General features: G+C 38.1%; 1 protein-coding gene across 11 annotated transcripts in view; it reads right to left on the bottom strand.

The window, feature by feature from the left end:
* Nucleotides 1–18024, bottom strand: part of CTNNA2 (catenin alpha 2) — a 1170559-nt gene that overhangs the window by 71958 nt on the left and 1080577 nt on the right. For all 11 annotated transcript variants that reach the window (XM_017888532.1, XM_017888525.1, XM_017888528.1 and 8 more), the window contains one exon: nucleotides 4201–4352. In XM_017888532.1, the coding sequence (XP_017744021.1) occupies nucleotides 4201–4352 (152 nt within the window). The remainder of the gene's footprint in view (nucleotides 1–4200; nucleotides 4353–18024) is intronic.

Raw genomic sequence — 18024 nt, forward strand, 5'->3', positions numbered from 1 at the left:
ATTACCAATTTTTAATAATACTGAACTATTTCTAACTAATAAAACTAGACACCTTAAGAGGCCATGTTGATTAACAGGATAGTGACAATCTATAATAAGTAAATTTTGTTGCATAAGTAGTTTATAAAGTCTTTTCAACTCTTTTTTAGCTGTGACAAACATTGACTCCAGCTCCTATAATTTTGATAATACTGTTGACTTATTTAACAAATTCTAGTTCATTAATTGACTATATAAAGACAAACTTCATCCTACCAGAATGAAGAAAAGAAATATTTCCTGGGAGCGTGCTAAGTGCTAGATCTATGCTACTCCTTCATAACTGTGGTAACATTTGTCACCACTTGTGTACAAATGAAGTGCAGACAGGTAATTAGCATGCTGATGATCCCAGAATAGTTGAGCTGAATTCCAAACTTCACTGCTTTAAAGCACCCTCACGTAATTTTTTTCATGGTGCCCTTAGGCTAAAAAAACAAGAACAAACAAATAACTATAACAATTATGTCCATTAGGCAGAGTTTGGCCCAATCAACCTAATCCATTTTTATAACCTATAATAACAAGTTATTATTGGTACCTATTATATACTGTACTTCTTCTCAAATGTTGGAATCTAGATGGACACTCATCAATTTTAGAGATTCCTTTTTACCAGTGATTGCTACAAACCCAGCAGCACATATGAATCAAAAGATATGTACCAACGTAATGTTTAAACTGTGATTTGTAACTAATATCTCATACAGAATTCAAAAGATATCTATGTGCTACCTTTGAAATTTTAAAATATCTGGCAATGCTCCAGAGCACCTTGATACACAGTTTGGGAGATGTGAAGTTAAACTACAGCCCTTTATCTGAACCCTGTTCCAGGCCCTATAATTTCTTTTACCTGCTTTTGAAAGTATCATACATAACCAAATTAATGAGTTCCAAATGCAAAAGATTCCTCTATAGATATCATCATAGATCTTTCAGAGTCATTCTTACAAGAAGCAACTACTGTTTCATTGAATACAAATCTCCTGACACCAAGATATTACCACCTTCTACCCTACCCAATTATCTTAATTTACAATGCTAAAAGTTTAACTTTTTGTCTTGAATATATACTTGGTCCTCATTATTTATGGATTCCTTACTTATTTGTCTACCCCTTAAATTCATTTGTAATCCCCCAAATCAATAACTCTCTTTATTGTTATTCCCAGACATCAAGAGTGTAAAAAATCTGAGTCACAGGATGTGCATGTTCCCAGCTAAGGTCAAGCACCACAGTGCTCTGCCTCTTTATTTGAGGTCTCATACTGGAAACAAGTGCTCTTTTTCTGGTCTATTTAGTGCCACTTGTCTTGTGCTTTTTGTTGGTGATTTCTCTATTTAAAATGGCCTCCAAGTATAGTGCTGAAGTGTCATCTAGTGTTCCCAAGTGCAAGAAGGTGTGATGTACCCTACATAAAAACACATGTGTGTTAGATAAGCTTCGTTCAGTCATCAGTTAGCACAGTTGGCCATGAGTTCTGTGTTAATGAATCAACAGTATATTGTTTTGTTTTGTTTTGTTTTTGAGACGGAGTCTCACTCTGTCACCCAGACTGGAGAGCAGTGGTGTGATCCCAGCTCACCATAACCTCTGCCTCCCACGTTCAAGCAATTCTCTTCTCTCAGCCTCCCAAGTAGCTAGGATTACAGATGTGCACCACCATGCCCAGCTGATTTGTGTGTGTTTTTTTTTTTTTTTTTTTAGTAGAGATGGGGTTTCACCATGTTGGCCGGGCGCAGGTGATCTGCCCACCTTGGTCTCCCAAAGAACAATACATATTAAAGAAGGTGTCTTTGAACACAAACTCACATGAAACAAGGTTAAGTATTGACCAGTAGATAAAAATGTGGCCAGAAGTTCACAGTCACCTAACCCTGCATTTCTCCTAGGAGCAATGATTGAAGATTCACAAATTTGGTGTTCACAGTGAATTTGCAGAACACTACTGTAAGAAATGAGAAATGGCTATATGTTGGTCTGCCAGATTTGCATATATATTTGTAAGCCACTTTGTGGGGATAATCAGAAAATTATTATGTACCTGACAGATCCCAATGGACAAGCCTCAGGAAGAAGGGAAAAAAAAAGAGTTTTATGGAGGACGGGTAGAGTAGATTGCTCAAAGAGAAAGGGGAGATTCTGAAAGCTGAGGCTGGAATACAGTAAGAACAAGCTTTGTCTACTTCAGAGGGTTGCCTGGAGCTGGCCTGAAGCACTCGGATACCAACATCACCATTAAATATGTATTGACTGCCAAGAGACAAGATGATAAAGAACTTGACCCTTCAGGGTCCTTTCTGTATTAGTTTTGGGGGAAAAAAATCTTTCTTTGCAGCCTTTGGGAGGGAAGGAGGTATGGTCAAATTTTCTGAGAAAGAAACAGTTCTACCTGTCTTATTGTCTATCTTCCTTAGTACAAGGGATTTTTTTAAAGTAGACTCAACCATTACATTCAGACAGAAAACCAAGAAATTATTTAAGTGCAAAATGAAGCCATTTAGGTGCTGAATGGAGAAGGATTTTAAAAATAACAATTTGTACATACTGTACACTTCTCTCCTAAATTTTAAGTGGTGTGAAATCCATCTAATCAAATCACTTAAAATATCAAGATAGAGAAATGACACTTCATGTGACAAAGATATGACATTTTATCTAAAATTGTGTATGTGTGTGTGTTACAGCTCACGAATGAGCAAGTGAATGATGGCTATAAACTTCCTCAGCCTCCCAGATGAATGGTTGTCACAAACATATGAAGGCTAACAAAGCAGAAAAATGGCAAAACAGCGAATATAGCTTGAGGATTACAGTGGGATTTAGTACCAAAAATGCTTTGAAAATATAACTCTCATGCCCTATTACCTTATTTCACAAGTTAGTACATAATGGGAAAAATGATCTAATTTGTTATGGGCCTAAAAGGCTGACTATCCTTCCCTTGTCCTCTCTTCCAATTCTTTTATCCCTTTTCTCTGTCATCCTCCCATCTTTCTAGGTATCTCTCTCTCCCTTCTCTCTAGTGCACACACACACACAGAAAGAGAGAGAGATTTAGGCTCTGTGCCAAACAAAACACCATAGTGTGCCATAAAATAATATTTTGGATACATTTGGTTAAATAAAATGTATTTTTAAAATCATAACTAATTTCACCTTTTTCTTTTTTCTTTTTTAGTGTGTTTACTAGAATATTTTAAGTCACAAGCGTGGATACCATTCTACTGGACAGCATGCTTTTGGGATTAGCACTGCAGAAGCCCCACCTCTGCTTCAATTGTAATAGCCATAAATGTGCTTTTGCAATATGCAGTATATGTGAAGAAATAAAGATTATTATGTGGCTAATAAATATGTGTGAACATTACTAAGCTAAACTGTTGGTTAGATAAGGAGAAAAAACTTCATCTTATAATGGATTATAAAGCAGTTAAATAAAATGAGTTTAGCTAGATGTCTTAACAGACATATGTGAATTTGCCTTGTGGGTGAACAAAGAAAGTTACAAATGAAACTATATGAGATTTTAAATCAACTATAATATGTATTTTCTAGGCCCATGTATATATATTAATTGTTTAGACAACATTTTGGAAGACACACCTACCTGACAACAGAAGTCTGAAGATGAGAAGATAGTGGAGTTGGAAATAAGAGGTTTGATGTTAGGCTATCCAGCCTTATTTATACTAAATTATTTTTATGCAAAGAGAATGTAATTATGTATCACTTCATAGTTGCATAATGATAATAACCATGATTATTATGTGTTATTATTATAAACACTACTATGCTGTGTAATCTTCATTTCTTTCTAGCCCATGATCTTTGGATCCTGATGGGAACAGTGTTAGTAAGAGGTACAAATGGAAAATAGCAGGGGTATCCGTCAAGATTGTAAGAAACTGAGGAAATAATGCATGCAAGAAATAGGCAGGGAGTTGCCCTTCAGAATATTCAGTGCTCACCTGAACTCATTGATATTACTTATCCCTTCATAAGTATTAAGCTCACCTTGTCTGACTAAATAAGGAGCCAAACAGCTTACCAAGTTAAACTCAGTAATTACAAAATAAATAATCAATAAGAGAGTTAACTCTTTAGTTTCCTACTAGGAGTTCTGACCAGCTCTGAGCTACAGAGGCCTCACATACCCTGATCATCAGCACAGCCTTTCTGATGTCCCGAACGCCGTCATACACCAGGCGAGAGGCATCGATGAACTCATTCTCCTCAAATGGTTGAGGAACGTTGGCACTCAGGGCTTCAATGGCAACCTCTACTTGTTCAGCAAAGCGTGGCATCACTGGGTTAGAAATAAAAAGCAGAGGATTAGGCAACTTTTCTCTCACTACCTCTCATTCCAGCTTTTGGACAAAGTGGCAGGTGCCCGGGTATTCTAACAGTTAAGTGGAGCAAGACACTCATCTGTCCAGTTTGAAGTGAGCCCAATTTAGTAGTCTTTATGACAGTTACCTTGGCAGCAGGGAAAGAAAACTTTCCCAATTGTTATTCTATGCATGGTGACAGTTTGCAAAAGAGAAAGTTTTTGAAACCTGCCCACAGTAGTGTGTGAATCTAGTTTTCATGTTACCCTAACCCCAAACTGAGTTGTATTTCTGCTGGTTACTGCTGGTTACTGGTTACTGTAAATCCTTGGCCAAGTTTTAACCTGTTTCTTTGTCTATAAAATATAAAAAATCCTACTTCATGATTCAGTGGGATAATGCAAAAAAGTTTTGGGTGGAATCTGGCCCTTTGGAAGTATCAATAAATATTTTAGTATCATCGGATGTTAGAGTCATAGCTGGTGAGTAGCAGACCTTAACCCACGTGGCTTCACAGTCAAGTGTGGATGAAATGATACAACCCATCCCACTTCTGTCAGAAATACAGGACTTGAGACATGGGGGAGGGGAGGGCGGAGCAAGGGAAGCTGGGGAAGGACTGTGTAATAGAAAGGAGGGAAACATGGGATATTTCAGCAGAAAGGCCTATGGAAGGAGAAGATCAATGGACTCAAAGATAAAGTGTTCCATCTTACCAGGACCACCTGGATGTGAAAGAGGATACATATATAAATTCCTAAAATGCTGACACTTCATTCTTTTCACAGGGATCCTGCACACACCCTAGAAATTTGTGGAAAGTAAACTCAGCAGAGTGTCTGGAAAACCTCCACTAACTTCTTAAAAGATGCTGCTGATGCACTGATTCTCAAAAATTATAATTCAATTTTCTCAGCTGTTATCCTGTAACAATCAATTCATATAGTAAATGAAAGCCATACACATATTTGTTTTATTTACAAGGACGATAAAATAGAAACATCATTCATCTATTTCCCTTTCTGAACTTTCACGCCTGATTCCTCTTTACACTCACTTTCATCCTCTGTGGATACTTTAATATCCATTTTAATCCCTGTGTGAGAAATTCTGCTAAGTTACTTTACTCTCTAGGGTCAGAGTATTCAAGATAAAACATTCCTGGAAAAATGTATTTCTACCAGGAAAAGTCAGACTGAAAAAAGGAGGGGGAGACAGCAGGGTTAGAGGAAAACTGTGTGCCCACACTTTAGTAGAAATTATCGAAACCACAGCATGCATGGGGAAATCTCCTTCTCTGGATGAATTACTATAACTGGTTCTCTATATTACTTGAATTTTTCATTTGGGCTTTTAAACTGTATTTAGATAAAAGAATCTGGGAAACAGTAAGATGTACTGCCACAAATATGAATCAAATAAAACTACATTTCTAAAAACCACTGCATTAAACTCAGACTATTTGAGTTATTCATTTGTGTTGGGAATAAACTTTTTTAAATGACTGAATAGTGATCATGAAATTATTTTGGCATATATTAAAATTTGGGAATAAGTATCTTCTTAAATTACAAGTTCCCTCTTTCTTAAACTGAGTTATATTAATGCCACTCCATGATGTCTACGTTGCCATAAGTATGACCATCAGTGATGTTATAGTTCTACATAATACCACAAAGTAGCTTTCAGGGGCATAAAACTGTTTATCCCTATGCGTGTAACTGATAAAGAATTAGTGTTCCTGCATGTATATAAAATAAATAGACTACTTCCACAAATCAATAAGGAGAAATATTAAAAACTGACAGAGAATTAGCACACTCAATTCACAGAAAAGCAATCCATATTGCTGATAAATACACAGTAAGACTTCACTCATAATCGGAGAAATTATAATGCAAACAATTTCATACTTATCGGCATAGGTAAACAAATTAAAGCATAATAATATTAATTATATTGAGCATGCAGACAAAATGGTACTTTTCTACTACAGATGGGAGCACAATGGTTACACATCGTTTCGGCAAGTGCTTTGACAAAATCTAGTAAAATCCACTCCCTGTGATTTGGGACATTCTCTAGGGGCTTGGCCAAATATTAACTTCTAAAGAGACGCTGATTAGGACAGGTAAGTAATTATACATTGGAGACACAAAAATGTTTTTGTGTCTCTATGGTTACAGTTGTTTCCTCCTAGGTTATATATTCAAAGGGTTAAGAAGAAAATTATACAAAACCTGAGAATGAAAATAACTGCTTTAAGGGAGCTCTGTCGACAGGCTCTACCCCAGCCCTATTCTGAATCCTCCAACTCAGGAACCACTTTAAGATGCTCATTGCGCCGGGCGCGGTGGCTCACGCCTGCAGTCCCAGCACTCTGGGAGGCCGAGGTGGGTGGATCACGAGGTCAGGAGATCGAGACCATCCTGGCTAACACGGTGAAACCCCGTCTCTACTAAAAAAAAAAATACAAAAATCTAGCCGGCGAGGTGGCAGGCGCCTGTAGTCCCAGCTACTCGGGAGGCTGAGGCAGGAGAATGGCGGGAACCTGAGAGGCGGAGCTTGCAGTGAGCTGAGATCGCGCCACTGTACTCCAGCCTGGGCGACAGAGCGAGACTCCGTCTCAAAAAAAAAAAAAAAATGGGGGCTCAGAACGCAATTGAGCCTTAATATTTAAACCATCTTATTATATTCCTTGGCCAGTAAAACATAAAACTTGAAATCATTCAATTGATTACATTTACTGTAACTGACAAGACATCTATTTTTTTTCTTACCGTAAGTCAGTGTTTTTCTGGGTCTGACCCTTAAGAAACTCTTTCTCTGAGACCAATCCTAAGCACATTCAATATTTATTTAGGGATTAGTCAACTGCTACTGTTCTTTAAACACCAATACCCCTACTCTCCACATTGCTGCTCTTTGCTCATTCGGTCTTATCCTATTCTGCCTTTAAGAGTGATGAGGCTGGGCACGGTGGCTCACATCTATAATCCCAGCACTTTGGGAGGCCGAGGTGGGTGGATCACCTGAGGTTAGGCGTTCAAGAATAACCTGGGCATCATGGTGAAAACCCACCTCTACTAAAAATACAAAAATTAACCAGGCGTGGTGGTGAGCGCCTGTAATTCCAGCTACTTGAGAGGCTGAGGCATGAGAATCTCTTGAACCTGGGAGGCAGAAGTTGCAGTGAACCGAGATCGCACCACTGTACTCCAACCTGGGTGACAGAGTGAGACTCCGTGTCAAAAAAGAAAGAATGATGAGACATAAAAACAAAAGTTTATAGAACAATGACCTATCTTGACAGAACCTAAGATGTTAGTTTGAGTATTCATTCTTCTAATACTTTGGTAATGTGTAAAAAACTAGACCGGGTGCAGTGGCTCACACCTGTAATCTCAGCACTTTGGGAGGCCGAGGCGGGTGAATCACAAGGTCAGGAGATCGACCATCCTGGGTAACACAGTGAAACCCCATCTCTATTAAAAATACAGAAAATTAACTGGGTGTGGTGGTGGGCACCTGTAGTCCCAGCTACTCAGGAGGCTGAGGCAGGAGCAAGAGAGCGAGACTCTGTCTCTGAAAACAAAACAAAACAACAACAACAACAAAAACCTAAATACCCCAAAAGTAATACTGAGACAGAAAAAGTTTCAAACTTCCTCAAATATGATGCTGCTTCTGCCTCTTACTAATTAGGACAAAACACAGCATTGCCTTTGTGATTCACACATTATGTATTAACAGAGTTTTTGATATAAGAATATAAATAGAAACTTCTTTCTGCTTTCTGAATTACATCCAAAAACTGTAGGTACCACTTTACAGTTATTTATCAGAAATGCTGATTTGTTCTTAATAGCTTGTGCCCTGAAAGGGTGATCAAAGTCAGAGATAAACTTTTAAATTCTGGCTATATTTCTGTAGGCAGTGCACACACTAGGCCACAAAACGATGACATTCTAGGAGTAATGAAATCAGAGTTAAGTATGCATATAAAAATCAAGGTTGCATCATTCTAGTGTTGGGAGGTCCTAAACCAGAGGTGAGAAAGTTCTGGAATAAATTCTCCTGAGAGATGTCAGGGGTGAAGTTTCAGAGCACAGGGTGAGTCAGTTAAATGAATGAGAAGTTGTGTTAAATATTTAAATAGGACTGCTGACAACCCAAAGGGCAATATCCAAGGTCAACCAAAGGTAGTGGAGATGAACAGCCAGGTAACCTTGCTACCTTTAGGTATATAAAAGGTGCTTGCCCCTGCTTTAAGCATTCCAACGATTCCCTATAATACAGAGAGAACTATAAAAACTCTTTATCAAGAAACAAACATAAACAACCATCTATTATCTGCCTATATGGTGCCTGTGTCTGTCTCACCCCTTATTACCATATATTCTCAAATGTTCCAATTAGACAGAATTACTTCAACGTCTCCAAATATGAAATGGACCCATAGCAACATATCCATGAATGATTTATTCTCTCATACTGAAATGTACATACTTGTCTTTGGCCCAGGTAAACTCCTGCTCAATCTTCAATCTCCAGTGTAGAACTAATTGCCATTGTGAAGCTTTCTTTAATCCTCAGAACCCAAAGTAGACAGTTCTCTATAATTCTCTATAATTTTATAGCATCCTAATGTCTCTCACATACACTATTACAGTACTTCATATACTGTATTAGGCTAGTTCATTGGTATTTCTGTATGTCAACTGTTTCACATATGAGTCGCCTTCAGGCAGAGACCATCTCTGCTTCATTCTTCACATTTAAACTCTCATCCTGCTTCTAGTACAGACAATCTATCCAGTTGGGTAGAGAAGGATGAGAAATAAAAGAAGGGGACAGGAATAAATGGGGAAAATTAAGATGAGAACTCCTTTTGTCATCCAGTATTTCAGGGACAAAATGAGTAGCATCACATTTCACATACCAAGTCTCTCTTTTTCTGCCTATCATTTAGCATTGGTTCAGTAATTTTATTAAAGAGTATCACGAATCATTTAACAAGTGATTAGTGGGCATTCTGGGTTTGGTCTCCAGGGATCTTTCAGAAGCCTGAGCTCAGAATTCTTTCAGGACTCTGCTTCTTCAGAAGGAGCATCACCATTGAGCCAGAAGAAAGATTCATAATTCTGTTCTCAACTAGTTCACCAAGTCCAGTCAAGCACATCTGCATGCACAGGGGTCACCCAACTGTGGTGGTGCAGTCAGCTAACTTACTCTGAGTGTGTTCCTTGCCAAATTTTATTATGGAGCACAGAGAAAAGAAAATAGACAAAGTCCCTGTTTGAGAGAGATAACCAGTTTGGTAACTGTTAAAATAATAAAATAAGAGCATTGAAAGGAATCTAAAAAGAAAATATCAGGACAGGGAAGGAATTGCAGCTAATTCCAGTGCAGGAATTAGTACAATATCCTCCCCCCATCACAGATAGCCATTGAGCCTCTGCTGTAACAGTTGGAATTTGGTAAAGATTAGGGAAAGATCAGAGTAATTGGAGCCAGAAAGTATTAATTTGGAGAAACACTGTGGGGCCTTTCCAGCGGCCTCAATACCAGGTAAGTGTTGTTTGATGTTATTTCTACAGGTAAAGTATGCTTTCCCAAAGATGGTTCCTATCAGACACCGCTAAGGGATTATTCAGGCGGCCCCCCAATTAGATGTCAGAACAGAGGGGAAAAAAAGGGTAAAAGAGAGTGTGACATAAATTACCAGGGCCCTAAAGTTGACCAAAGGGAACTCTGACGGGCATTTATAAGGCACGGGGTGTGCCTTGATGATTCTACACATCCATGAAACATAATCAGTTGTAAGGACACTGAGTCTGAAGTTCCAATTCACAGTGTAGAAGTGGAAACTACCCCAAACTGAAGCCATGACACATTTCTCCCTTTAGTTCCACTTAAGAACAGAGGACAAATCATAGAAGCTGGCCAACATTTTGTATTAGTGATTTTAGTAAAGAATGTCATGATCATAAATTAAATTCATAAAAGGTCTTTAAGTATTCCCCAATTCACCCCACACAGGGGACTTGAAAATCCTCAGCTCAGAATCTTTTTAGAGATGTTTGGGTAGGAGCATTACCTACTAGGCAAATGGATCTATACGTCTACTTCACAAATAATGACTATTTCATTTCTATATGTATTTATAGACCCATGCACTCCACCAGGTGTAGGTGTGTGCCTTCCCTAGGAGGTACGAGGGTGGTTGGAATCTTGTTAAAGCACTTGGCTAAGAGTTCCTACACTGTTCAGAGCTTTCACTTCCTACACACATGCACTCGAATCTTGGTTATGACTTCTGACACCACAGGTTAAAGAGCTTCTTCTGCAATTAATGTTTGAATCTCTAAACCTAAGTCAAATTGAATTTTTCCTAACGATGCCATTAGTTTTTTATTCCTTTCGGCATGCACACTGATCTTTATGCACCAGCTTTGTCTTTCTATGTACCATTCCCCGACTCTTACCTGTTCTCTTTGACTCCAACCCACTTGTCCAATCGCCTTGAGCTAATCTAGGCAGTTCCTTCTCCAGGATCTAGCTCTGTTATTCCTCTGTCCCCCTCCTGTCCACATACTGCATGGCTTCATTTTGCCTCAGTGGATCTTTTGTGCTCTAAATGCCACTGCACAAGGTAATAGGGCTATTATACCAGCATTTGAGTATGTCCCTATTAACTCCGTGTTGTGGGATTTGTCCACACACCTTAGGACTGTTGTATCTAGTTATGCCATTCATTACCCTTATGGTTTCTCCTATCCTCATGTATTTGCAAATATGTATGTGTGTGTGATAGGTACCTCTGAGAGGGCCCCCAGTGATTCTTCTTCTCCTGGTACTCATGCCTTTGTGTAATCTCCTCAACCTTGAATGTGAGCTGGAACTAGTAACTCACTTCTAACCAAGAGAATATGGCAAAAAAAATGATGGGATGCCACTTCGGATATGAAAAAATGATGCTGGCTTCTGCTTTCTTACTATCTTGGTTACTTACTCTGATGGAAGACAGTTGCCATGTTGTAAGAGGCTCTAAAGAAAAGCCCACATGGCAAGTTAAATTTGGGGGTAATTTGTTACACAGAAATATATAACTAATGTAGTATGCTATGTCATAAGTAAAACTATCAGTAAAATAGCTATACCCTAAGTAAAATATTGGTAAAAAAAAATAGCTGGCAGGACACATTAAAATTTCTGTTTAATTGTAGCAATGATGCTTGCTCTACATTTCAAGTATATTTATTGGTTCCAGGAAAATGTGTAAATGAATCTTGATATTTAATTTTACACAAATTATTAAACCAATTTAAGCCTCAGTTTACTCAGTATAAAACAGAAATAACGATCATTTCCCTTCAGGGCTTACGTAAAGATCAGAAATACATTCAACAAGTTTATGACTAAATTTTATATGCCAATCTAAGCAGTACTCTAGGCACTGGGAATCGAGTGGTAAATAACACAAATACGTTACACCTTGGAGGCACTTACAAACAAGTAGGATGCATGTCAGATGATTACCATGCTGCCTACCACATGAAAGAGCCACAGTAAATGCTTCTTGGGGCTGTCTTCACACCACTACTTTCTGCATTTACCCATGCACACACTGTTTCTAACAGGCAAAATCACCTAGTCTCTTTTGGAAAGAACTTGGAGGTACAACCAAATGATTCACCATGGGGGGGAAAAAAAAGGTGGGCATAATGGGACACAGCACACCAATTAGTGTTGGATCTGAAAACTGGGAAGTTGGTACACTTTGTTTTGAAAACTGAGCTTCCCCAGTTCTATGCCCTTCTCTCCCCTCAGCAGCCTGGTATCATCCTGGTGACAATGTTGCATTTTTAATAGGAATTTCCTGTGAAATCTGCCCTCAGGACAAGATTTGATAAACTTGCTCCTAGAACTTTCCTTTTTATCTTTCTTGCCAAGAAGGCCAGCGTTAAACACTGTGTTCCATCATGACCTCCCCAGATCCACGAGGAAAGAAAGTCTTTGAAAGACTTTACCAACAAAGTAGTAACTTCCAAAATATAAAGACAAAACAATTCAAATTTAGCTTGCCTAGCCCAGTTGAAACAGTTTCTAATCAGCCACCCAGCTTCATCCAATATTCTCTTGAAACTATTTCCCTTCTATCTCATATTTATACCACTTTAATTATTTAATTTACATCACTTGATAGAATTTAAATCTTAAGTGTCTTCAAATGCTTTTTAAAAATCCGGCAGAGGCAATGTAGAAATAAACCTTACACACTTTCTCTAAATTTCAATCTTCCTCTGCCTAGACCAATGATATACTAACTTATCTTCTGTCTTCAGACATCAGGTTAGAAGCCGAAAATTGGAATCCAGGAGCAAGGATAACAGTACCCTGGCTTAATCTGCTCCTTATTCGCTGCTATTTGTCAGCAGTTTCTACCTCTCCAGACAACTATCATCATCTTGGCCAGTCCCAATTCTTCCTGCATACATTCTTGGACTTTCCTTTCATCAGAGTCAATCATCTGTTACCTCTGTGGGAATTTCTAAAGGCTGCCATTTCCATAAATTCATGTTGGGAAAATTATAAATGTATATTTCAAACATAAATCAAATTTAAGTTCCAGAAGGCAATACATAACCCATGAGCTGAATTGTTTGATAAAAGATGAAAAAGGACTGCCTAGAAGGAGGGGGAAAAAAAAACTCTCTAAATTCCATTCACGACAACTACCCTAAAAGAATCAGGGAGCATCCATCTGCTCTTGTCTAGACACAAATTCCTTTTCCTGAGGAAAGAAAATACTTGCTTGGAAAGTTTTCTTCTATTTTAAAATAAGCATTTCAAAAATAATCACAAATGGTTTATAACTTAAAAGGATGGCACATTTAATTCTGAAACTTAAAGAATCAAGTATTGAGCCTGAGCATGATGCCTTATTTAGCTTACAGTGTGTCAAAACCTAGCCTAATAAATAGAGTCTAATTTGGCGTCTGTGATGTTTAAGTACTTAGATTGCATTAAGATGTAATAAAGTACTTGCTAAAAATTTATTGCACATAATTTAAAAGATTCTTATCTTGATCATTAAGTATGCAATTTAAGGAGGGTTTAATCCCCCAGAATAAGGCAACTGTGTCATTATGTTACTCATTTATATTAATAACATTTTTGAATTTCAACTCTTAATTAAAGCTGCAGGTAACAGAGAGGTAGACTCAGATCTTAACAGGTTAAAATTTAACAAAAACATGCAAAAAGTCAATACATGCACACACGCCTCAGGTATTAAGATGGACAGAGGACAGATATAAACATTAGGACAGATATAAACATAAGCAGAAAAGTGGGTAACAAGAGTATGAAATACTGGGCAGTATATGGTAGGTACCAAATGAGTAACACAGATAAGAAGAGTAATAGGTACACAGAAGAGTGGGCTTGTCTGGTTAGAAAGGGGACTTCACTGACAAGAAAGAAATCAAGTAGAATTAGAGGAAAGGTAAAATATAGAAAGGCAAACCAGGAGCCAGGTGAGATGGCTCATGCCTGTAATCCCAGCACTTTGGGAGGCTGAGGTGGCAGAATCCCATGAGGCTAGGAATTGGAGACCAGTCTGGCTAACATAGCAAGACCTGTCTCTAGAAAAAAAAAAAAAATTAAATTAAAATTTGGCAAGGAGGTCATTTGGGGCTATTCTGGCCATATACATAAAATACAGTACTTCTTTGGTTCTTTTGTCCACCTGTTATTTCAGGCCCTCCAGCTACATGCAAAGCTTCCCCTTTTTTTTTAATTACCCAAACTATTTCTGGAATACTCCAAAGATGTACCACATGTACTGCCAAATGAGTGGCTGTTAGCATATTCTTCCTTTGATTCAAACACCTATCACTGATATGGCAGTTTCCCCTCCGTCAGAGAATCTGGGTGACGGGAACTTACTACAGCCTCAGTTGTGCACAATTAAAGCATCCAGGCCACCAATTCCAGTGAACACCAGCACTGACTCTGCTAGACACAATATGCAGGACCCTAATTTACTCCACTGCCATTACCACAGATGCTGGTCTCTGATGTCCTTTAAGTGACAAAGAACCACATGTACTTTCCAGTTCCCAGGATTCTGAATCCATGAAGAACTGGAGATTCATGTCTTCTTGTTTTTTTTTTTTTTTTTTTTTTTTTTTTTTTTTTTTGGTTGTACTTTGGCAAACAGGCACTAGAGAAGTGCTGTTTGTTCTGCTATGTCACCCCAAATTTATAGCCTACACACATGCAATTGAGAATCTTCCAATGTCTACCCTACCCCATCTCCACCTTCAGGTTAAGGATTTTATTGTTAGAATAAAATTTTATATCTTACTTTCTCTTCCTGTGTTATATAATTTACCTTTTTAAAAAATAAATGGAACATGTTATACATAATTTTCCACCTCATTTTAACCTAAAATATAGTCAGATTGTATAGTTAATTCCCCATTCTGTTTTATAGCTGCATAATACTCCATTGTGTGATTAGACCACAACTTATTCAACCAGTGCCCTAAAGCTAGATATTTGTGTTGTTTCTAGCTTACAGTCTTATAATAAATAATCTTGTGCATATGTTTTTATATTTTTTGCCAGTACCTCTGAAGAACAGATTTTTAAAAGTGAGATTGCTTTCCAACTGTTAAATATGTTCTTTTGATGGAAGACGTCAAATTTCCTCCATTTTGCACATCCACATGCAAAATATGAGACGACTTTTCCTCATCCTTGACAACAGAGTATATTATAGAACTTTTGGATCTTTGCCATTCTGATGGGTAATGGTTTCTCAGAGTAGTTTTTAATTCGCATTATCTTACGAGAGAGGTCAAACAACTTTTCTTTTGATGAAGAATCATTTACATTTCTATATTGTAAGCTATCTGGTTGTGGTCATATTTTCTGAGGTGGTTCTTCAGACTCTTATGCTGAGAGAGCTGACCATGTCTGAACTGTGGGAGAACACATCATTTACAAACACAGCAGTGTACAGAAAATATTTTCATGTTTCTGTATGGTCAAGCCTTTCTGAACAAAACTACCGGCAACCTGGTTCAAAGGTTAACAGTCCTAAGACAGTGAAATAACCTGGAAAGAGATTTACAGGCTTATCTTCCCCAGAGATATGTTTACATTTCAAAGAGGGATAAAACTAGGAACCACACATTTATATTCCAAAAGGTTTTAACAACTTGGGTACCTCCTGGACAGAATTCATTTACATAAAAGAGAAAACGTGGATGGGCCCGGTGGCTCACGCCTGTAATCCCAGCACTTTGAGAGGCTGAGGCAGTCAGATTACCTGAGGTCAGGAGATCCAGATCAGCCTGGCCAACACGGTGAAACCCCGTCCCTATTAAAAAAAAAAAAAAAAAAAAAAAAAAAAAAAAAAAAAAAAAAAAAAAAAAAAAAGCCAAGACTTTGTCCAGCCTGGGCAACAAGAACGAAACTTCATCTTAAAAAAAAGAAAGAGAGAGAGAGAAATGTTTCTCTCCTACCCTGAGGACGAGCACCAATTTCTAGATAAACTCCTAGATTCATGATTGTGTGGTTCTCCACCTGTAGCACAGACCTCCGCTGTATGTGCAGAATCCATCTGCCCTCATCACATTGCTCCAAGAGCGGGAATGGAACATGGGAAACTGACATGCTTACTGTGCAAAGTAACGTTTGTTCTCTGATCCCAAAACCTTGTATTTGCTTTTANCTTTGAGAGGCTGAGGCAGTCAGATTACCTGAGGTCAGGAGATCCAGATCAGCCTGGCCAACACGGTGAAACCCCGTCCCTATTAAAAAAAAAAAAAAAAAAAAAAAAAAAGAAAAAAAAAAAAAAATAAATAAATTAGCCAGATGTGGTGGTGAGTGCCTGTAATCCCAGCTACTTGGGAAGCTGAGGCAGCAGAATCACTTGAACCTGGAAGGCAGAGGCTGCAGTGAGCCAAGACTTTGTCCAGCCTGGGCAACAAGAACGAAACTTCATCTTAAAAAAAAGAAAGAGAGAGAGAGAAATGTTTCTCTCCTACCCTGAGGACAAGCACCAATTTCTAGATAAACTCCTAGATTCATGATTGTGTGGTTCTCCACCTGTAGCACAGACCTCCGCTGTATGTGCAGAATCCATCTGCCCTCATCACATTGCTCCAAGAGCGGGAATGGAACATGGGAAACTGACATGCTTACTGTGCAAAGTAACGTTTGTTCTCTGATCCCAAAACCTTGTATTTGCTTTTAGGAAAAATTATATAGATATTCAAAAGCTTATCAGATTCCTACAATACTTTGAGTATATAGGTTTTAGTCATATAAAAAAAGACAAATTATACATTATCTATTTAAGGGCTCTTCACTGGATGGGGCTTCTTTCTCATTCTTCCTACATTTTCAACTTAAAATCAATCATGCAGAAGTAACTTAGACTGTGGATAGTCCTTCCTATCTCTAATACCTAATAGTTTGTCTTCCCAATAGGCTGCTCCACCACCTTCTTCTGACATCAGTCTCCTACTCCAGCCCCTCATATTCCAGTCACAGGCAGGTCACTCAGATCTGTCCAATCATAAAGCTCTATTCTACTAGCAACAGAAATCAGTCCAACTGAAGGAAGCATATGCCCAAAAGCCAATCAGATGATTTCCCATTGATATGCAGAAATTGGTCTTGAGCTATGAACCTGAGGCTGCTGGTAGACATATTCTCTATAGAAAAAAAGAAAAAAGCATAATGTTCTCATTTTTGGTATTCATTTAATCAATACATATGTATTAAATGTGTTCCATGAAAACACCATTCTAGACGGTGGGTACCTATAGAAACACTTGCCTCTAAAAACAGACAATCCTGTTATAAGCACAGTCATTTACACTGAGGAGGACATACCATACTAAATAGTTTTCTGGTGTCTCCAACTGAGACTAGAGCTATATCTTAAAGAAGAATCTCAATAAACAGATGTAAAGCAGGAGGAGGAGGAGATGAAGAACACTGCAGGGAAGACAGAGGGAGCAGCATGGATATGTTTTGCCTGGAGAATAATGAAGGCCCCCGTCCAGATGGTGCAGAGGGTTTATACAGGGGACTCATGGGCAATAATTGCTTATGCCAAGTGCAGTCACCAGGAAGCCAGAAACAGTGATGCATATATTACACAATTAATACAAACCCATTCTTGAATGACAAAACATTGGGCAATACAGGAAAAAACCAAGTCCCAGAGGCACTAACTGATTTGTTTAAGGACACAGTTAGTTGGTAGCAGTCAAGTAATTGAGTTATTCTGAATCCTAACCTTGGATTCATTCTACTTCATTGTTCTGGCCCAAATGTACCCTTCTCAATAAGATTTCTAGTTTGGATGCTTTCTATTTGCTGGTCCTTTTATACGTTCTAAGCAAAAATACACAGAAATGATATAAAAGAAAACCTTCTCATCTGTATAAAACTTTAGGTTATAGAGCACGGAAGTAAAATTTATACCATCTGCTTGGCCCACGTATTTTCCAAAATAATAGAATTTTAATATCTGCATACAGAGTGCTCCATAACATAGAATACTTTTTAAAATATGCTTTCTTTTTTCTATTTTCTTTTTTCTTTTTTTTTTTTTTTTTT

This window comes from Rhinopithecus bieti, unplaced genomic scaffold, assembly GCF_001698545.2.
Source record: "Rhinopithecus bieti isolate Rb0 unplaced genomic scaffold, ASM169854v2 scaffold_17655, whole genome shotgun sequence".
In the NCBI taxonomy this organism is placed as follows: Eukaryota; Metazoa; Chordata; class Mammalia; order Primates; family Cercopithecidae; genus Rhinopithecus; species Rhinopithecus bieti.